The 23,108-nt window shown below is 48.4% G+C and overlaps 1 protein-coding gene across 1 annotated transcript in view; it reads left to right on the top strand.

Moving 5' to 3' along the window:
• Positions 1-21,804, top strand: part of LOC142245663 (uncharacterized) — a 47,760-nt gene extending 25,956 nt beyond the window's left edge. The window contains exons 5-8 of the mRNA XM_075318568.1: positions 378-500; positions 2,833-2,974; positions 18,658-18,732; positions 18,819-21,804. Of these exons, the coding sequence (XP_075174683.1) occupies positions 378-500; positions 2,833-2,974; positions 18,658-18,732; positions 18,819-19,096 (618 nt within the window). The 3' untranslated portion in view covers positions 19,097-21,804. The remainder of the gene's footprint in view (positions 1-377; positions 501-2,832; positions 2,975-18,657; positions 18,733-18,818) is intronic.
• Positions 21,805-23,108: the final 1,304 nt, after the last annotated feature.

The raw sequence follows: 23,108 nt of genomic DNA on the forward strand, positions 1-23,108 counted from the left end.
TCATCTCGTTAAAGTTTTGTAATAGGCCTCATGGAGATCGGCATTCATTGAAGTAGCGTATGTCCTCTTAGTTGCTTTCTGCCATTTTTCTGGGCTGAAATGTCAATTGAGACCTCTTTCCCTGCTAATCATATACTTAGGTTTAGACACTTCTGATACACGGTAACGAGCCACGTATACCAGGACACGTCTTATCTGGGAGTAAACTATAAAGCCTCTCATTCACTGCCTGCAATCAGAGATCTTGAAAACTGAACTCCTGCGAAGAAAAAAAAAAAGCAACAGAAAAATGGTGGCATTTTATATGATTCAGCGTTAATATCCGGACACTGCTCTGATAACATCTCTTCTTCTGCATCTGCTCTGACTCTCTCCAGGCGATTGACGAGGAGATTGAGAAAGAATTCCGGTATATTGGTAAACCTCCGCAGACCAAAGCCGTGCATTTAATAAAAGAATATCGGGTGCATGGACCTCGGGGAGCGGTGATAGTACCTGAGGTATGTTCTGATTCTCTACCATGGCAGAACAGCTACAAACTGTACCACTGGGTAAGACTCGCTGTACATACAAGAAATGGGGTCTCCAGTGGAAAATATGGCATATAAAAGGCAAAGCTGTTTGTTGAAGAAAAGACATGGGTCACCGAGCGCCTGATCTGTAGAAAAGAGCCACTGAACAAATATATTTACAAGGCTGACGCGCCACATTCACTACATCCTGGGCTTTCAATCAGTGGGGCATACACTGCAGGGCAAGGCTGGGACAAGGTATTTTGGTCCCCTAGGCAGAAGAAGCTGATGGTGCCCCCCTCCACTCACGCCACTCCAATGAATCCTAAGCCCCCAAGTAGAGGAATGGGTCAGAGACTAAGGTATAGCAAGGTTCTGGTAATATATTCATGTATTGATTTTTGTTCTGGTGCTGTATTCATGTACTACTGATAGCTCTGGTGATGTATTCATGTAGTGATGATGGTTCTGGTGTTGTATCCATCACCACAACCATCATCATTACATGAATACATCACCAGACCCAACAACAGTACATGAATGCATCCCCAGATCCACCAACGGTACATGAATACATCACCAGAACCAGCGTCAGTACATAAATACATTATCAAAACCACACACAGTACATGAATACATCACCAGAACCACCATCACTAAATAAATACAACACCAGTACATGTATACATCACAAGAAGCACCATCAGCTACATGAATATAACACCAGACGCACCATCAGTGCATGAATACTTCACTGGAACCACATAGTAAAAAAATACATCACCAGACCCACCATCAGTACATAAATACATCACGAGACCCACCATCAGTACATGACATCACCAAGCTTAGTTCAGCAATCAATTGCAATATCAGGTTAGCCCCATACACAATTGTATTGCATTAACCTAAATCTCCCAGTGTGTCCTTAGCAATTGTAAAGAGATGCTGGAAGTTGTTGTTACCACCCATCATCAGATTGCATAGCGTACAGGAACAACAGAACTGATTAGACACAGGCAGGATCACACAAACCATTTACACCCAGGTACCTTATAGGCAACATATTCTCTGATTGAAGTCGTTCTCTTTTTACACCAAACTGTCTGCAATTATGAGCTATAACACCACCGACCACTCTTTTGAACTGCGGCCTACACTATGGCTGTCCCCTCTACACTGTTTTACCTTACACTCTATATCTCCACACTATCCCCCTCGACATGCTAACCTCTCGTCACACTCTGCCCTCATTTGACATGGCTCTCTTTCAATATCCATTCTATGCCCTGTCTTTACACTTTGCCGTCAAACTGCCCACCATACCGTCCTCTGCAAAGTGTAACCCCATCCTCACCCTGTCCCCCTAGGAGATGAAGTGATGCTCACCACAGAAAATCAAACAGTATGGTATCCATAACAGCCCTCCAATATACAGTATGATGGCCCCCACAGCACCCCAAACATTATACTGTATCAGTAATTGGAGGGCCATCATAATGTCCCCCACAGTATATCCATAACAGCTCCTAATATAAAGTATGATGTCCACCACAGCCCCCTATACAGTATAATGTCACCACAGACCCCAGTATGTCCCCTAAAATCCCCTATACAGTATGGTCACCACAGCCACCCTTACAATATGACGTCTCTACAGTACTGATGAGCGGGCACTACCATGCTCAGATGCTTGGTACGCGTTACCAGCAGTTAGAAGCTCGGATGAGTGTGACCTTTAGTACCAAGTATAATGGAAGTCAATGGGAAACTGCAGCATTTTTCCTGAAGACTGCCGGGAAAAATCCTCGAGTCCCCATTGACTTCCATTATATTCAGTACTTGAGAAGTGCCCATTCGAGCATCCACTCATTTCCGAGTACAATAATCAATCATCCCTACTTCACTGCCTCCAGTATAATCTTCCCCACAGCCCCCCATATTGTATGATATCAGCCAAGCGATGATGTCCCCACGGTCCCCCATATAATGTGACATCCCTTTGCAGGGACGCCTAAGATGCTACGGTGGGGGACAAGAGGCTATTTCTCTTGGCAGGCCTTACACGTCATAGTGGCTTATATTAGACATTATATGATCACTGCCTTTGGGATACTGGATTTGGAAAAATTTCTGTGGTCTAGGGGTTAATACAAATCCTTTTCAGTCTGTGAGGAGTCTAGTTAGTGGGACGCAGTTGGGGGGGAAGGTAAGAACCAGGGGGTGCAATTCCCTGTATTTTGTCAGGCTTCGTCACTGATCCTATAACACATTTCTTGCTGTTCATAGATTTATATATTTTTTTATATTTACCTTTCAGCTCGTCCATTTCAGGATGACTTGTCCGTCAAAGCTCTATCCTTATGCTGAGATTACATTGGAGGAAATTAATGAGGACATCCAGTTGTGTCTAACCCAAAAAAGCTCTGGAGGAACCATCTGGTCTTGTTCTCTGAGGAAAGGTGAGAAGAAGGGAATTTTGTTTACTTACCGTAAATTCCTTTTCTTCTAGCTCTAATTGGGAGACCCAGACAATTGGGTGTATAGGCTATGCCTCCGGAGGCTGCACAAAGTATTACACTTAAAAGTGTTAAGCCCCTCCCCTTCTGCCTATACACCCCCCGTGCTCTCACGGGATCCTCAGTTTTGGTGCAAAAGCAAGAAGGAGGAAAAAATTATAAACTGGTTTAAAGTAGATTCAATCCGAAGGAATATCGGAGAACTGAAACCATTCAACATGAACAACATGTGTACACAAAAAAACAGGGGCGGGTGCTGGGTCTCCCAATTGGAGCTAGAAGAAAAGGAATTTACGGTAAGTAAACAAAATTCCCTTCTTCTTTGTCGCTCTATTGGGAGACCCAGACAATTGGGATGTCCAAAAGCAATCCCTGGGTGGGTAAAATAATACCTCGTAATAGAGCCGAAAAAACGGCCCCTTCCTACAGGTGGGCAACCGCCGCCTGAAGGACACGTCTGCCTATGCTGGCATCCGCCGAAGCATAGGTATGAACCTGATAGTGTTTCGTGAAAGTGTGCAGGCTCGACCAGGTAGCCGCCTGACACACCTGCTGAGCCGTAGCCTGGTGCCTCAAAGCCCAGGACGCGACCACGGCTCTGGTAGAATGGGCCTTCAGCCCTGAGAGAACCGGAAGCCCAGCCGAACGGTAGGCTTCGAAAATTGGCTCTTTGATCCACCGAGTCAAGGTTGATTTGGAAGCCTGTGACCCTTTACGCTGGCCAGCGACAAGGACAAAGAGTGCATCCGAGCGGCGCAGAGGCGCCGTACGAGAAATGTAGAGTCTGAGTGCTCTCACCAGATCTAACAAGTGCAAATCCTTTTCACATTGGTGAACTGGATGAGGACAAAAAGAAGGTAAGGAGATATCCTGATTGAGATGAAAGGGGGATACCACCTTAGGGAAAAATTCCGGAACCGGACGCAGAACCACCTTGTCCTGGTGAAAACCAGGAAAGGGGCCTTGCATGACAGCGCTGCTAGCTCAGACACTCTCCGAAGTGAAGTGACTGGTACTAGAAAAACCACTTTCTGCGAAAGGCGTGAGAGCGAAATATCTCTCATTGGCTCGAATGGTGGTTTCTGAAGAACATCAGCACCCTGTTCAGATCCGAAGGTTGTAACGGCCGCTTGTAAAAAGGAACGATGTGACAAACCCCCTGCAGGAACGTGTGTACCTGTGGAAGTCTGGCTAGGCACTTCTGGAAAAAACACAGAGAGCGCTGAGACTTGTCCCTTAAGGGAGCCGAGCGACGAACCCTTTTCCAGTCCAAATTGAAGGAAGGACAGGGAAGGGAGCAAGGCAAATGGCCAGGGAGAAAAAACCCTGAGCAGAGCACCACGACAGGAATATTTTCCGCGTCCTGTGGTTAGACCTTGGCGGACGTTTGTTTACTAGCCTGTCTCATAGTGGCAATGGCTTCTTGAGATAATCCTGAAGACGCTAGAATCCAGGACTCAATGGCCACACAGCCAGGTTGAGGGCCCCAGAATTCAGATGGAAAAAACGGCCCTTGAGACAGCAATTCTGGTCGGTCTGGCAGTGCCCCCGGTCGGCCGACCGTGAGATGCCACAGATCCGGGACCACGACCTCCTCGGCCAGTCTGGAGCGACGGGGATGACGCGGCGGCAGCCGCGGCAGTCTGCCGTGATCTTGCGTAACACTCTGGGCAACCGTGCCAACGGTGGGAGCACGTAAGTAAGCTGAAACTGCGACCAGTGTTGAACGAAGGCGTCTGTCGCCATAGCTCTGGGATCTTGAGACTGTGCCATGAACGTCGGAACCTTGTTGTGGTGCCGGAACGCAATTAGGTCGACGTCCGGCATGCCCTAGTGGCAACATATCTCGTGAAACCCGTCCTGGTGAAGGGACCCTTGCTCTGCGTCCATGCCCTGGCGACTGAGAAAGTCTGCCCCAAGTGTTCCACGCCTGGGATGTGAACTGCGGATATGGTGGAGGCTGTGGCTTCCATCCACAGCAGAAGCCGCCGGACTGTAAGCCACCGCTGTGGAGTTGTCCGACTGAACTCGGATCTTCTTACCTTCCCGCCACTGCTGGAACGCTTTTAGGACGAGATACACTGCTCTGATCTCCAGAACATTGATCAGAAGCGAGGACTCAATGGTGAGTCCACGTACCTTGAGCCCTGTGGTGGAGAAAAATTGCTCCCCACGGAAACCTACTCACGTCCGTCGTGACCACTGCCCAGGATGGGAGAAGGAAGGAATTTCCCCTCGACAATGAAGTGGTATGCCTGAGAGAGGGAGACGTTCCTGTTGAGGAATGTCGGTTTCCTGTCTCCTTGCGTAGGAGTCCCTTTAGGACGCTGATGAACACTGCGTGAAAGGGACTGCCCCCATTGCTGCCACCATCTTCCCGAGGAAGTGCGTGGGGCGCCTCAAGGGGAGTGACTGACCTAGAGATTGCACCCCCGTCTGTAGTGAACGGTGTTTGTTCAGCGGAAGCTTCACTATCGCTGAGAGGGTATGACAACTCCATGTCAAGATATGTCAGCGATTGGGCCGGTGTCAGATTTGACTTTGGAAAATTGATGATCCACCCGAAAGTCTGGAGAGTATCCAGAGTAGCGGTGAGGCTGTGCTGGCATGCCTCTTGAGAGGGAGCCTTGACCAGCAGATCGTCTAAGGAAGGGATCACCGAGTGACCCTGAGAGTGTAGGATCGCAAGTACTGCAGCCATGATCTTGGTGAAAACCTGTGGGGCTGTCGCCAGGCCGAACGGCAGTGCCACGAACTTCAGGTGTTCATCTCCGATGGCGAAGCGCAGGAAGCGCTGATGCTCTGGAGCAATAAGTACGTGGAGATAAGCCTCCTTGATATCGATCGATGCAAGGAAATTTCCTTGGGACATTGAGGCGATGACGGAGCGGAGGGATTCCATCCTGAACCGCTTGGCTTTTACATGTTTGTGGAGCAGTTTTAGGTCCAGGACAGGACGGAAAGATCCGTCCTTCTTTGGGACCACAAACAGGTTGGAGTAAAAACCGTGACCCTGTTGCTGAAGAGGAACCGGGATCACCACTCCTTCTGTTTCCAGAGTGCCCAGCGCCTGTAGGAGAGCATCGGCTCGCCCGGGAGGCGGGGATGTTCTGAAAAATCAAGTCGGAGGACGAGAGTTGACTCTATCCTGTGACCGTGAGACAGAATGTCTCTCACCCAACGGTCCTTAACCTGTGGCAGCGAAATGTCTGAAAGGCGGGAGAGCCTATCTCCGACCGAGGATGGGGTGTGAGGGCCGTAGGTCATGAGGAAGCCGACTTGGTGGCGGCACCTCCGGCGGTCTTTTAAGGGCGTGCCTTAGACCGCCATGGATCGGAGTTCCTCTGACCCTTCTGAGGACGTTTGGGCGAGGAGAATTGGGACCTGCCCGCGCCCGGAAAGGACCGAAACCTCGACTGTCCCATTCTCTGTTGGGGTAATCTTGGTTTGGTCTGGGGTAAGGATGTTTCCTTTCCCAGGATTGGTTGATGATTTCATCCAGCCTCTCACCAAACAAACGGTCGCCAGAAAATGGCAAACCGGTTAAGCACTTTTTTGGAAGCTGAGTCTGCCTTCCATTCCCGAAGCCACAAGGCCCTGCATATTGCCACCGAATTGTCGGCTGCAACCGCCGTACGGCTCGCAGAGTCCAGGACAGCATTAATAGCGTAGGACGCAATGCCGAAGTTTGAGAGGTTACAGACGCCACTTGCGGCGCAGACGTACGTGCAAGTGCGTCAATTTGCGCCTGACCCGCTGCAATAGCTTGGAGCGCCCATAGGGCTGCGAATGCTGGAGCAAAAGGCACGCCGATAGCTTCATAGATGGATTTCAACCAGAGCTCCATCTGTCTGTCAGTGGCATCCCTGAGCGAATCCCCATCTTCAACTGCCACTATGGATCTAGCCGCCAGTCTAGAGATTGGAGAATCCACCTTGGGACACTGAGTCCAGCCCTGACAACGTCAGGGGGGAAGGGATAAAGTGTATCCTTAAAGCGCTTGGAAGAAACGCTTATCCGGACAAACTCGGCGTGTCTGGACTGCCTCCGAGACGTCAGAGTGATCCAGAAACCTACTCGCTGTACTCTTGGGGGACCTTGAGAAGGTGACCCTTCTGCTGGATGAGCCTGAGAGAGAAACATCCAGCATCATTTTTATGGACGCAATAAGAGCATTCACTATGGCGTCCGCCTCAGGGATATCAAGGTAGAGAGCGGCATCAGGATCAGAATCCTGATCAGCCACCTCCTCTTCTGATACAGAGAGTCATTTCTCTGAGACCCTGAACAATGTGATGAGGTCGAGGGGGTGTCTAAGCGAGCTCGCCTAGGCGGTCTGGGACTGCGGTCCGTGTCAGAGCTTCACCCTGGGACCTATGAAACACCCCTGGGGAACATTGTTGTTCCAACTGAGGGGAATAGAGGGCAGTGATTGTACAGTGCCCATGGTCTGAGATACCAGTCTGGACTGCCAGCTTCTAGTATTTTAGCCATAGTCTCAGAAAGTCTGTCAGTAAAAACTGCAAACTCCGTCCCTGTCACCTGGATCTGTTTGGTTGTTGTCCCTGGGACCCCTTGAGCAGAGGCCAGAACAAATGCCACAGGGGTCCACCATGAGGGTCAATGGAACCTGCCGGTTTGCACATGCAGCGCTGGCAGCTCAGTAAGCCTGTGTTTTGTTGCCCCTTGAGCCACACCACAGGGTATATGACCAGAAAATTGACTGTGCACCATACAGTGTAAAGTATAGCAAAGATATAAACTCTAAACACACTACTACACCAGGGAAATCAGCACCTCAGGTGCTGCTTACCGCCCGCTGAAAGCGGTTGTGTGGCCCCCTGAACTCGTGCCTGGGTCCCCCAGAGTTTGTCTCCCCTCTGCAGCGTCCTAGGAGCTGACAGTAATGGCTGCCGGCGTCCTGAGGAGATGAGGGAGTCGTGGGCGTGACCGAGAAAGTGCGGGAGTTGGAGTCACAGTGTGCACAGTGAGGGGGTGGAGCCCTCAGTGCTGCTCGTCCTGTGCAGCGTCCCGCCCTTCCCCTGACTGGCAGGGCTGAGGGCGGGAAGAACGGAGACTAGGCCCAAAAAGCCGGGGACTCTAGTTATAAGCGCGGCAGCCGTAAAAGCGCGGCCAGCGCAGAGTCCCCGGCGCACTACAAGTCCCAGCCGCGCCTCAGTAAAAACAATGGCGGCGGCGGTCAGCGCGGCCGTCCCCATACACAAATACACTCAGCACCGCTGCAGTGTATAATGGCACCAAAGGCGGTCAGCGCCGCAGTCCCCGGTGCACTAGCACACCCAGCAATGCTGGAGTGCTGCTGTGCGCGGTCCCCACGGGGACACAGAGTACCTCAAAGATGCAGGGCCCTGTCCCTGATCGATACCCGGCTCCTATCCAGCAGGCTCCTCAGGAGTTGTGGAAGGAGCACGGCCTCAGTGCCTGGAGACCGATAGGATCCCACTTCCACCAGAGCCCTGAGGGGGATGGGGAAGGAAAACAGCATGTGGGCTCCAGCCTCCGTACCCGCAATGGATACCTCAACCTTACAACACCGCCGACAAGAGTGGGGTGAGAAGGGAGCATGCTGGGGGCCCTATATGGGCCCTCTTTTCTTCCATCCGAAATAGTCAGCAGCTGCTGCTGACTAATCTGTGGAGCTGTGCTTGCATGTCTGCCTCCTTCGCACAAAGCAAAAAACTGAGGATCCCGTGAGAGCACGGGGGGTGTATAGGCAGAAGGGGAGGGGCTTAACACTTTTAAGTGTAATACTTTGTGCAGCCTCCGGAGGCATAGCCTATACACCCAATTGTCTGGGTCTCCCAATAGAGCGACAAAGAAAGTAGAAGATCACAGAGCAGCTCTCCGGCTGACTCTTAATCGCTAATTAACAGTTATTCGTCATTGTGCATTCATTATAATTATATTTTGTATGTGGTGGACCAATTGCAGTTATGTCCGCCCTGTTGTACAGCCGGTCATCAGATGTCAGCGGTGGATGATCGTAGAATCCTTTCCATGGTGAAGTAAAACCTTCACAATGTCCCCCCCAAGTCCACCATAAAGAGAAGACTTCATGAGAGCAAATACAGAGGAGTCACCACAAGGAGCAAATACAGAGGAGTCACCACAAGGAGCAAATACAGAGGAGTCACCACAAGGAGCAAATACAGAGGAGTTACCACAAGGAGCAGATACAGAGGAGTCACCACAAGGAGAAAATACAGAGGAATCACCACAAGGAGCAAATACAGAGGAGTCACCACAAGGAGCAAATACAGAGGAGTCACCACAAGGAGCAAATTCAGAGGGGTCACCACAAGGAGCAAATACAGAGGAGTCACCACAAGGAGCAAATACAGAGGGGTCACCACAAGGGGCAAATACAGAGGAGTCACCACAAGGAGCAAATACAGAGGAGTCACCACAAGGAGAAAATACAGAGGAGTCACCACAAGGAGCAAATACAGAGGAGTCACCACAAGGAGCAAATACAGAGGGGTCACCACAAGGGGCAAATACAGAGGAGTCACCACAAGGAGCAAATACAGAGGAGTCACCACAAGGAGCAAATACAGAGGAGTCACCACAAGGAGCAAATACAGAGGAGTCACCACAAGGAGCAAATACAGAGGAGTCACCACAAGGTGCAAATACAGAGGAGTCACCACAAGGAGCAAATACAGAGGGGTCACCACAAGGAGCAGATACAGAGGAGTCACCACAAGGAGAAAATACAGAGGAGTCACCACAAGGAGCAAATACAGAGGAGTCACCACAAGGAGCAAATACAGAGGAGTCACCACAAGGTGCAAATACAGAGGAGTCACCACAAGGAGCAAATACAGAGGGGTCACCACAAGGAGCAGATACAGAGGAGTCACCACAAGGAGAAAATACAGAGGAGTCACCACAAGGAGCAAATACAGAGGAGTCACCACAAGGAGCAAATACAGAGGAGTCACCACAAGGTGCAAATACAGAGGAGTCACCACAAGGAGCAAATACAGAGGAGTCACCACAAGGAGCAAATACAGAGGAGTCACCACAAGGAGCAAATACAGAGGAGTCATTACAAGGAGCAAATACAGAGGAGTCACCACAAGGAGCAAATACAGAGGAGTCACCACAAGGAGCAAATACAGAGGGGTCACCACAAGGAGCAAATACAGAGGAGTCACCACAAGGAGCAAATACAGAGAAGTCACCACTAGGAGCAAATACAGAGGAGTCACCACAAGGAGCAAATACAGAGGAGTCACCACAAGGAGCAAATACAGAGGAGTCATTACAAGGAGCAAATACAGAGGAGTCACCACAAGATGCAAATACAGAGGAGTCACCACAAGGAGCAAATACAGAGGGGTCACCACAAGGAGCAAATACAGAGGGGTCACCACAAGGAGCAAATACAGAGGAGTCACCACAAGGAGCAAATACAGAGGAGTCACCACAAGGAGCAAATACAGAGGAGTCACCACAAGGAGCAAATACAGAGGAGTGACCACAAGGTGCAAATACAGAGGAGTCATTACAAGGAGCAAATACAGAGGAGTCATTACAAGGAGCAAATACAGAGGAGTCACCACAAGGTGCAAATACAGAGGAGTCACCACAAGGAGCAAATACAGAGGAGTCACCACAAGGAGCAAATACAGAGGAGTGACCACAAGGAGCAAATACAGAGGAGTCACTACAAGGAGCAAATACAGAGGAGTCACCACAAGGTGCAAATACAGAGGAGTCACCACAAGGTGCAAATACAGAGGAGTCACCACAAGGAGCAAATACAGAGGAGTCACCACAAGGAGCAAATACAGAGGAGTCACCACAAGAAGCAAATAGAGAGGAGTCACCACAAGGAGCAAATACAGAGGAGTCACCACAAGGAGCAAATACAGAGGAGTCACCACAAGGAGCAAATACAGAGGAATCACCACAAGGTGCAAATACAGAGTAGTCACCACAAGGAGCAAATACAGAGGAGTCACCACAAGGGGCAAATACAGATGAGTCACCACAAGGGGCAAATACAGAAGAGTCACCACAAGGTGCAAATACAGAGGAGTCACCACAAGGAGCAAATACAGAGGAGTCACCACAAGGGGCAAATACAGATGAGTCACCACAAGGGGCAAATACAGAGGAGTCACCACAAGGAGCAAATACAGAGGAGTCACCACAAGGAGCAAATACAGAGGAGTGACCACAAGGTGCAAATACAGAGGAGTCATTACAAGGAGCAAATACAGAGGAGTCACCACAAGGTGCAAATACAGAGGAGTTATTACAAGGAGCAAATACAGAGGAGTCACCACAAGGTGCAAATACAGAGGAGTGACCACAAGGAGCAAATACAGAGGAGTCACAAGGAGCAAATACAGAGGAGTCACCACAAGGAGCAAATACAGAGGAGTCATTACAAGGAGCAAATACAGAGGAGTCACCACAAGGAGCAAATACAGAGGAGTGACCACAAAGTGCAAATACAGAGGAGTCATTACAAGGAGCAAATACAGAGGAGTCACCACAAGGAGCAAATACAGAGGAGTCACCACAAGGTGCAAATACAGAGGAGTCACCACAAGGAGCAAATACAGAGGAGTCACCACAAGGTGCAAATACAGAGGAGTGACCACAAGGTGCAAATACAGATGAGTCACCACAAGGAGCAAATACAGAGGAGTCATTACAAGGAGCAAATACAGAGGAGTCACCACAAGGTGCAAATACAGAGGAGTCACCACAAGGTGCAAATACAGAGGAGTGACCACAAGGAGCAAATACAGAGGAGTCACCACAAGGAGCAAATACAGAGGAGTCACCACAAGGAGCAAATACAGAGGAGTCACCACAAGGAGCAAATACAGAGGAGTGACCACAAGGTGCAAATACAGAGGAGTCATTACAAGGAGCAAATACAGAGGAGTCATTACAAGGAGCAAATACAGAGGAGTCACCACAAGGTGCAAATACAGAGGAGTCACCACAAGGAGCAAATACAGAGGAGTCACCACAAGGAGCAAATACAGAGGAGTCACCACAAGGGGCAAATACAGAGGAGTCATTACAAGGAGCAAATACAGAGGAGTCACCACAAGGTGCAAATACAGAGGAGTCACCACAAGGTGCAAATACAGAGGAGTGACCACAAGGAGCAAATACAGAGGAGTCACCACAAGGAGCAAATACATAGGGGTCACCACAAGGAGCAAATACAGAGGAGTCACCACAAGGAGCAAATACAGAGGAGTCACCACAAGGAGCAAATACAGAGGAGTGACCACAAGGTGCAAATACAGAGGAGTCATTACAAGGAGCAAATACAGAGGAGTCACCACAAGGTGCAAATACAGAGGAGTGACCACAAGGAGCAAATACAGAGGGGTCACCACAAGGAGCAAATACAGAGGAGTCACCACAAGGAGCAAATACAGAGGAGTCACCACAAGGAACAAATACAGAGGAGTGACCACAAGGTGCAAATACAGAGGAGTCATTACAAGGAGCAAATACAGAGGAGTGACCACAAGGAGCAAATACAGAGGGGTCACCACAAGGAGCAAATACAGAGGAGTCACCACAAGGAGCAAATACAGAGGAGTCACCACAAGGAACAAATACAGAGGAGTGACCACAAGGTGCAAATACAGAGGAGTCATTACAAGGAGCAAATACAGAGGAGTCATTACAAGGAGCAAATACAGAGGAGTCACCACAAGGTGCAAATACAGAGGAGTGACCACAAGGAGCAAATACAGAGGAGTCACCACAAGGAGCAAATACAGAGGAGTCACCACAAGGGGCAAATACAGAGGAGTCACCACAAGGAGCAAATACAGAGGAGTCACCACAAGGAGCAAATAGAGAGGAGTCACCACAAGGTGCAAATACAGAGGGGTCACCACAAGGAGCAAATACAGAGGAGTCACCACAAGGAGCAAATACAGAGGAGTCACCACAAGGAGCAAATACAGAGGGGTCACCACAAGGAGCAAATACAGAGGAGTCACCACAAGGAGCAAATACAGAGGAGTCACCACAAGGAGCAAATACAGAGGAGTCACCACAAGGTGCAAATACAGAGGAGTCATTACAAGGAGCAAATACAGAGGAGTCATTACAAGGAGCAAATACAGAGGAGTCACCACAAGGAGCAAATACAGAGGAGTGACCACAAGGAGCAAATACAGAGGAGTCACCACAAGGAGCAAATACAGAGGGGTCACCACAAGGAGCAAATACAGAGGAGTCACCACAAGGAGCAAATACAGAGGAGTCACCACAAGGAGCAAATACAGAGGAGTCACCACAAGGAGCAAATACAGAGGAGTCACCACAAGGAGCAAATACAGAGGAGTCACCTCAAGGAGCAAATACAGAGGAGTCACCACAAGGTGCAAATACAGAGGAGTCACCACAAGAGGCAAATACAGAGGAGTCACCACAAGGAGCAAATACAGAAAAGTCACCACAAGGAGCAAATACAGAGGAGTCACCACAAGGAGCAAATACAGAGGAGTCACCACAAGGAGCAAATACAGAGGAGTCACCACAAGGAGCAAATACAGAGGGGTCACCACAAGGTGCAAATACAGAGGAGTCACCACAAGGATCAAATACAGAGGAGTCACCACAAGGAGCAAATACAGAGGAGTCATTACAAGGTGCAAATACAGAGGAGTCACCACAAGGTGCAAATACAGAGGGGTCACCACAAGGAGAAAATACAGAGGGGTCACCACAAGGAGCAAATACAGAGGAGTCACCACAAGGAGCAAATACAGAGGAGTCACCACAAGGAGCAAATACAGAGGAGTCACCACAAGGAGCAAATACAGAGGAGTCACCACAAGGAGCAAATACAGAGGAGTCACCACAAGGGGCAAATACAGAGGAGTCACCACAAGGAGCAAATACAGAGGAGTCACCACAAGGAGAAAATACAGAGGGGTCACCACAAGGAGCAAATACAGAGGAGTCACCACAAGGTGCAAATACAGAGGAGTCACCACAAGGAGGAAATACAGAGGAGTCACCACAAGGAGGAAATACAGAGGAGTCACCACAAGGAGCAAATACAGAGGAGTCACCACAAGGTGCAAATACAGAGGAGTCACCACAAGGAGCAAATACAGAAGAGTCACCACAAGGAGCAAATACAGAGGAGTCACCACAAGGTGCAAATACAGAGGAGTCACCACAAGGAGCAAATACAGAGGAGTCACCACAAGGAGCAAATACAGAGGAGTCACCACAAGGAGCAAATACAGAGGAGTCACCACAAGAGGCAAATACAGAGGAGTCACCACAAAGAGCAAATACAGAGGATTCACCACAAGGAGCAAATACAGAGGAGTCACCACAAGGAGCAAATACAGAGGAGTCACCACAAGAGGCAAATACAGAGGAGTCACCACAAGGAGCAAATACAGAGGAATCACCACAAGAGGCAAATACAGAGGAGTCACCACAAGGAGCAAATACAGAGGAGTCACCACAAGAGGCAAATACAGAGGAGTCACCACAAGGAGCAAATACAGAGGAGTCACCACAAGGGGCAAATACAGAGGAGTCATTACAAGGTGCAAATACAGAGGAGTCACCACAAGGAGCAAATACAGAGGAGTCACCACAAGGAGCAAATACAGAGGGGTCAACACAAGGAGCAAATACAGAGGGGTCACCACAAGGAGCAAATACAGAGGGGTGACCACCAGGAGCAAATACAGAGGAGTCACCACAAGATGCAAATACAGAGGATTCAGCACAAGGAGCAAATACAGAGGAGTCACCACAAGGAGCAAATACAGAGGAGTCACCACAAGGTGCAAATACAGAGGAGTCACCACAAGGAGCGAATACAGAGGAGTCACCACAAGGAGCAAATACAGAGGAGTCACCACAAGGAGCAAATACAGAGGAGTCACCACAAGGTGCAAATACAGAGGAGTCACCACAAGGTGCAAATACAGAGGAGTCACCACAAGGAGCAAATACAGAGGAGTCACCACAAGGAGCAAATACAGAGGAGTCACCACAAGGAGCAAATACAGAGGAGTCACCACAAGGTGCAAATACAGAGGAGTCACCACAAGGAGCAAATACAGAGGAGTCACCACAAGGAGCAAATACAGAGGAGTCACCACAAGGAGCAAATACAGAGGAGTCACCACAAGGTGCAAATACAGAGGAGTCACCACAAGGTGCAAATACAGAGGAGTCACCACAAGGAGCAAATACAGAGGAGTCACCACAAGGAGCAAATACAGAGGAGTCACCACAAGGAGCAAATACAGAGGAGTCACCACAAGGTGCAAATACAGAGGAGTCACCACAAGGAGCAAATACAGAGGAGTCACCACAAGGAGCAAATACAGAGGAGTCACCACAAGGAGCAAATACAGAGGAGTCACCACAAGGGGCAAATACAGAGGAGTCACCACAAGGAGCAAATACAGAGGAGTCACCACAAGGTGCAAATACAGAGGAGTCACCACAAGGAGCAAATACAGAGGAGTCACCACAAGGAGCAAATACAGAGGAGTCACCACAAGGAGCAAATACAGAAGAGTCACCACAAGGAGCAAATACAGAGGGGTCACCACAAGGAGCAAATACAGAGGGGTCACCACAAGGAGCAAAAACAGAGGGGTCACGACAAGGAGCAAATACAGAGGAGTCACCACAAGGAGCAAATACAGAGGAGTCACCACAAGGAGCAAATACAGAGGAGTCACCACAAGGAGCAAATACAGAGGAGTCACCACAAGGTGCAAATACAGAGGGGTCACCACAAGGGGCAAATACAGAGGGGTCACCACAAGGAGCAAATACAGAGGAGTCACCACAAGGGGCAAATACAGAGGAGTCACCACAAGGGGCAAATACAGAGGGGTCACCACAAGGAGCAAATACAGAGGAGTCACCACAAGGAGCAAATACAGAGGAGTCACCACAAGGAGCAAATACAGAGGAGTCACCACAAGGAGCAAATACAGAGGAGTCACCACAAGGTGCAAATACAGAGGGGTCACCACAAGGGGCAAATACAGAGGGGTCACCACAAGGAGCAAATACAGAGGAGTCACCACAAGGGGCAAATACAGAGGAGTCACCACAAGGGGCAAATACAGAGGGGTCACCACAAGGTGCAAATACAGAGGAGTCACCACAAGGAGCAAATACAGAGGAGTCACCACAAGGTGCAAATACAGAGGGGTCACCACAAGGAGCAAATACAGAGGAGTCACCACAAGGAGCAAATACAGAGGAGTCACCACAAGGGGCAAATACAGAGGGGTCACCACAAGGAGCAAATACAGAGGAGTCACCACAAGGGGCAAATACAGAGGAGTCACCACAAGGGGCAAATACAGAGGGGTCACCACAAGGAGCAAATAGAGAGGAGTCACCACAAGGTGCAAATACAGAGGGGTCACCACAAGGAGCAAATACAGAGGAGTCACCACAAGGTGCAAATACAGAGGGGTCACCACAAGGAGCAAATACAGAGGAGTCACCACAAGGAGCAAATACAGAGGAGTCACCACAAGGGGCAAATACAGAGGGGTCACCACAAGGAGCAAATACAGAGGAGTCACCACAAGGGGCAAATACAGAGGGGTCACCACAAGGAGCAAATACAGAGGAGTCACCACAAGGAGCAAATACAGAGGAGTCACCACAAGAGGCAAATACAGAAGAGTCACCACAAGGAGCAAATACAGAGGAGTCACCACAAGGAGCAAATACAGAAGAGTCACCACAAGGAGCAAATACAGAGCAGTCACCACAAGGAGCAAATACAGAGGAGTCACCACAAGGAGCAAATACAGAGGGGTCACCACAAGGAGCAAATAGAGAGGAGTCACCACAAGGTGCAAATACCGAAGGGTGACAAGGAGCAAATACAGAGGAGTCACTGCAAGGTACAAGCCATTCATCAGCCTAGTTCTGGAAAAGCAGCAGCAGATGGATTAGAGTAAGATCAACCTGTATCAGAATGATGGAAGAAGGAAATCTGGAGGATTCGAGCAGCCCCTGATCCCGAGCACAGCATGTCTATAACACATGGCGGAGGACGTGTACTAACCGGCCATGCAGGGTTCCCAATGTCCCTAGGGCTCTAGTGGTTATTGATGTAACTGAAGACAGAAGCCACCGGATGAATTCTCAAGTGCACAGGGCAAAACTTTCTGCTAAGATTCAACTAAATGCAGCCATGATTGGACGGCGCTTCACAGACAGATGGTCAATGACCCAAAACATCCTGCGAAGAGGAAGAAGTGGAATATTCTGCAATGGTCATTATCAGATCTCAGCCCCATCGAGCCGAGCCGCATTTCACAGGATTAACATAAACGTTAATGAGAAAGAGCCACAAACAAGAAACAACTGAAGTCACCGCAGTAAAGGCGGCAAAGTGTCACATCGGAGGAGACCAGTGATTGAGAAGTGCATGGTCGAAAGACTCACACAGGAGGAAACCAGCGATGGAGACGTCCATGGCCGAAAGCCTAACACCGGAAGAGACCATTGATGGAGAAGTCCATAGTCGAAAGACTCACACCGGAGGAGACCAGTGATGGAGAAGTCCATGGTCAAAAGCCTCACACCGGAGGAGACCATTGATGGAGAAGTCCATAGTCGAAAGACTCACACTGGAGGAGACCAGTGATGGAGAAGTCCATGGCCGACAGCCTAACACCGGAAGAGACCATTGATGGAGAAGTCCATAGTCGAGAGACTCACACTGGAGGAGACCAGTGATAAAGAAGTTCATGGTCGAAAGACTCACACTGGAGGAGACCAGTGATGGAGAAGTCCATGGTCGAAAGCCTCACAACGGAGACCATTGATGGAGAAGTCCATAGTTGAAAGGCTCACACTGGAGGAGACCAGTGATGGAGAAGTCCATGGCCGAAAGCCTAACACCGGAGGAGACCAGTGATGGAGAAGTCCATAGTCGAAAGACTCACACTGGAGGAGACCAGTGATGGAAAAGTCCATGGTCGAAAGACTCACACTGGAGGAAACCAGTGATGGAGAAGTCCATAGTCGAAAGACTCACACTGGAGGAGACCAGTGATGGAAAAGTCCATGGTCGAAAGCCTCACACTGGAGGAGACCAGTGATGGAGAAGTCCATAGTTGAAAGACTCACATCGGAGGAGACCATTGATGGAGAAGTCCATAGTCGAAAGACTCACACCGGAGGAGACAAGTGATGGAGACGTCAATGGCGGGAAGACTTCAATCATTGCTGCAAAAGATTTTCTACAAAGGGTTAAGCATGAACATTTTATCTATGGTAAATTAAATTTGTCCAGTTAGTTTTGAGCCCCTGAAATGAGGAAGTTTTGTAGAAAAACGTCTGTAAACATTTCACAAGAGATTTTTGTTCAACCTCTTTAATTAAACTGGAAAGTCTGCACTTCACATCTCAGTTGCTTCATTCCAAATAAAAAATAGAGACCTGCAGAGCTGAAATCACAAAGATTCAGTGACTGGCCAAATATTACCAAACTGTAAAATGATTTTGCCTGTGTTAGGAGGGTTTCCTCTTTTATATGATGCTTGTATTGTAAATTTGTTTTTTTTGTTGTTTTTTTTTCCCCCTTAAAGACGCTCTTGATAAACTGAAGAAGAACACTACCAGATCTGCTCGGGGTGGAGGATCAGAAAAGTCGCCCGTATCAGGTAAACTCCTTAATCACTGATAAGTTGCACAATATTTTGGGGAACCGCTACGTCCAGTTACTTTCAAATAATTTCTTCACTCTTAGAGGCGAAACGTTTTATGCAGAAGAATTATAAAAGCCTGTGTGAGCGGATTGTGGTCCTGTCACCCATTCTACTGTCTCTACGAGAGAAAGGGGTCATCAATGAGGCTGAAGAAGATGAGATTACGTGTCCCCGGACACCGCTGGAGAAGAATCGCTCTATGCTTAGCATGATCGTAAAAAAAGGCGCCGAGGAGAAATTCTATGAGGCACTTAAGGAAAATAACTCTCCGCTGGTGGAGCACCTGGAGGACGCCCTGTCCAGAATGCAAATCAAATGAGTCCGAACTCACGCCGGAACCGGAGCTGCATCTCATGCCCATCACTCTCCAGGGAAGAAAGAGTTAACACTAATTTTTAGACATTTGGTTACATTCCTGTATATTTTTTTCCGTATTTTTTGGATTATAAGGCACACTTTTCCTCACAAAATTTTTTTTAGGAAAATGAGGGGTGCGTCTTAAAATCCGAATATAGCTTTACCTGGGGGTCCTGTCAGTGCGGCGATCGGCGGCCAGGTGCCTGTGGCTGTTTGCAAGCGGCCGGGTACCTGAGCTTGCGTGCAGGTGGCAGCCGGGTACCTGTGCGGGCGGCAGTTGAGTGCCTGTGCCTCTGTGCGGGTGGCAGCCGGGGGCCTGTGCAGGCGGCAGTCGGGTGCCTGTGCCTCCGTGCGGGTGGCAGCCGGGTGCCTGTCGGGGCCGGCAGCCTCCTGACTGCTACTCTATGCGGGCGGGCACCCTCCTGGCTGCTACTCTATGCGGGCGGGCGGGCACCCTCCTGGCTTCTACTCTGTGCGGGCGAGCGGCTGTGCAGCAGGTTACCCTGTGTTACAGTGTGTCCGCGGTCTCGGTTCAAATTATGGCGCCGGGAGCAGGCGCGTGCGCAGATGGAGATCTTGGATGAGAGCTCCATTTGCACACGCGCCACTCCAGGCGCCATCATTTGAACCGGGACCGTGGACACTGGGACACTCACCGCACCGGCCTGCTGCACCACTCACCCGCCGCCGCCACTGCCACCACGGACCCCACGGTACCTGCCGCCACCACGGACCCCGCGGTACCTGCCGCCACCATGGACCCTGCGGCACCTGACGACACCACGGATCCCACGGCACCTGCCGCCACCATAGACCTCACGGCACCTGCTACCACGGACACCGCCGCCACTGACCTGCCGCACCTGCCAGCAGAACCTCTGCCTCCCGTGACCCCGCTTCGCCACCACTGCTGCTCCCCTCAGGTAAGACAACACCGGAGTATAAGACGGACCCCATTTTTATTTTTTATGTCTAAATTTGGGGTGCGTCTTATAATCCGGTGCGTCTTATAAAGCGAAAAATACAGTAATCAGTTCAGGGGTGAGTTATAAAGTACAAACTGTTGATATTAAAACCCATTAAGGAGCCCTGATACTTCAGCCTTAGGGCGGCACACAACACTTTTTACTATTCACATCATTTTGTTTTCAATCTTCTTCACTGTATTTTATGCTGTTGGTAAAATTTGGTCAATGATTAAAAAAACAAAAAAAATAAAGTTACAGAAAATGTTGAAAACCGCACAAAACAGTAATTAACTCCGCTAACATCTAGAGGAGTAGTGAGAATTGTGACCTTATCAGTGGTTTCCAGAAACAAGTGGAAATTGCAATTTTTCAATCTAGTTGTCATTTTTGTGCTTAATTTGGTTATTTACCTGCAAATATAGAGATTATAAACAATAAAAATAAAATAAGTGACCCCCTTCTGGAAATTTCACAGCTCTGGTCAATTGGTCAAGAACATCTCTAGAATCCGCCCCTTTCTCACAATGGAAACGACAAAAACCCTCACCGTGGCCCTGATCCACTCTCGCTTGGACTACTGTAACTCTCTATTAATTGGTCTCCCCCTAACTAGACTCTCTCCTCTACAGTCAATCCTTAATGCAGCAGCCCGGGTCACCTATCTGGCTAACCGCTACTCGGATGCCTCTGCTCTGTGCCAGTCATTGCACTGGCTGCCCATATATCATAGGATCCAATTCAAACTGCTTGTTCTCACCCACAAAGCTCTCCACAGTGCAGCACCCCCCTACATCTCCACCCTCCTCTCTGTCTATCAGTCCACCCGTTCTCTACGCTCTGCAAGCGACTTTCGACTAACATCCACACTAATTCGAACCTCCCACTCCCGGATCCAAGACTTCTTCCGAGCTGCACCAACCCTCTGGAACGCTCTACCCCAAGAAGTTAGGACAAATCACAACTTACTCAGCTTCAGACGCACCCTAAAGACGCATCTTTTTAGGGCGGCCTATCACACTCCCTAATCAGATTCGATTCACATAGTCCCTCTACAACCTCTCACAACATAGCTCCACATCAAACTCCATGGCACCCAAAGGCATCTCAAGGCTCGGGCCCACTGGTCCAGGAAACCATTATCCAGCCCCATTTCCGTGAGATGGTTGGATTGTCATTGTAAATAAGCACTTGAACCTTGCCTCTCCCCCCATCTCATTGTAGATTGTAAGCTCTCACGAGCAGGGTTGTATTTTTTTTTCCCCTCTAAATATTGTATTTCTATAACTGTTACTTGTTTGTATATGATCCTCCTGAATTGTAAAGCGCTACGGAATATGTTGGCGCTATAGAAATAAAGATTATTATTATTATTTATTATTGATAAGGGGCGTCACGTGCAATGTGACACCACGGGTTTTGGTGTAATGTGAATATTGCAGAGACTTGTTAACAGTGGTATGGCGGTTAGTTTGTGGTAGACTCTTTGTCAGCACGGCGCCGGGCTGTTATAGGCGGGTTTACACTGTAGATACCCCCGGCATTGCCCCTCATCAGTCCTGTCCTGATCTCTGCGGTACCTGCCCAACCACATCACTTCACTTATATTTATGCGCCTGGTGCTGCTACTTGTAATGTACCATACTGTGATGTTTTTTTATAATGGGATGTTTTTTACAGATTGTTTCTGTAATTTGTACTATTTTTAGGTGTTTTTAAATAAAGTGTTTACATAAAATTGAGTTTAGTCAATGTGTGCATTTGCTGGAGCAAGTAGAATATACTCAACATCTGTTGTTTGCCGTGAGCAGTTAACTTCTAACTCTGCCTACACTTTATTACAGTTGCCATTTACTTTATTCATGTACTCATTAATATACAGTGCACCCCATTAATGTGGCCATCATTAATAAATACAGTGCACCCCATTAATGCGGCCATCATTAATAAATACAGTGCACCCCATTAATGCAGACATCATTAATACAGTGCACCCCATTAATGCGGACATCATTAATAAATACAGTGCACCCCATTAATGTGGCCATCATTAATAAATACAGTGCACCCCATTAATGTGGCCATCATTAATAAATACAGTGCACCCCATTAATGCGGACATCATTAATAAATACAGTGCACCCCATTAATGTGGCCATCATTAATAAATACAGTGCACCCCATTAATGTGGCCATCATTAATAAATACAGTGCACCCCATTAATGCGGACATCATTAATAAATACAGTGCACCCCATTAATGCGGACATCATTAATACAGTGCACCCCATTAATGTGGCCATCATTAATAAATACAGTGCACCCCATTAATGTGGCCATCATTAATAAATACAGTGCACACCATTAATGCGGCCATCATTAATAAATACAGTGCACCCCATTAATGTGGCCATCATTAATAAATACAGTGCACCCCATTAATGCGGCCATCATTAATAAATACAGCGCACCCCATTAATGCGGACATCATTAATAAATACAGTGCACCCCATTAATGTGGCCATCATTAATAAATACAGTGCACCCCATTAATGCGGACATCATTAATAAATACAGTGCACCCCATTAATGCGGCCATCATTAATAAATACAGGGCACCCCATTAATACGGACATCATTAATAAATACAGCGCACCCCATTAATACGGACATCATTAATAAATACAGTGCACCCCATTAATGCGGCCATCATTAATAAATACAGTGCACCCCATTAATGCGGCCATTATTAATAAATACAGGGTACCCCATTAATACGGACATCATTAATAAATACAGTGCACCCCATTAATGCGGCCATCATTAATAAATACAGCGCACCCCATTAATACGGACATCATTAATAAATACAGCGCACCCCATTAATACGGACATCATTAATAAATACAGTGCACCCCATTAATGCGGCCATCATTAATAAATACAGTGCACCCCATTAATGCGGCCATCATTAATAAATACAGTGCACCCCATTAATACGGACATCAT

The sequence above is a fragment of the Anomaloglossus baeobatrachus genome, chromosome 7 (assembly GCF_048569485.1).
Source record: "Anomaloglossus baeobatrachus isolate aAnoBae1 chromosome 7, aAnoBae1.hap1, whole genome shotgun sequence".
Lineage (NCBI taxonomy): Eukaryota > Metazoa > Chordata > Amphibia > Anura > Aromobatidae > Anomaloglossus > Anomaloglossus baeobatrachus.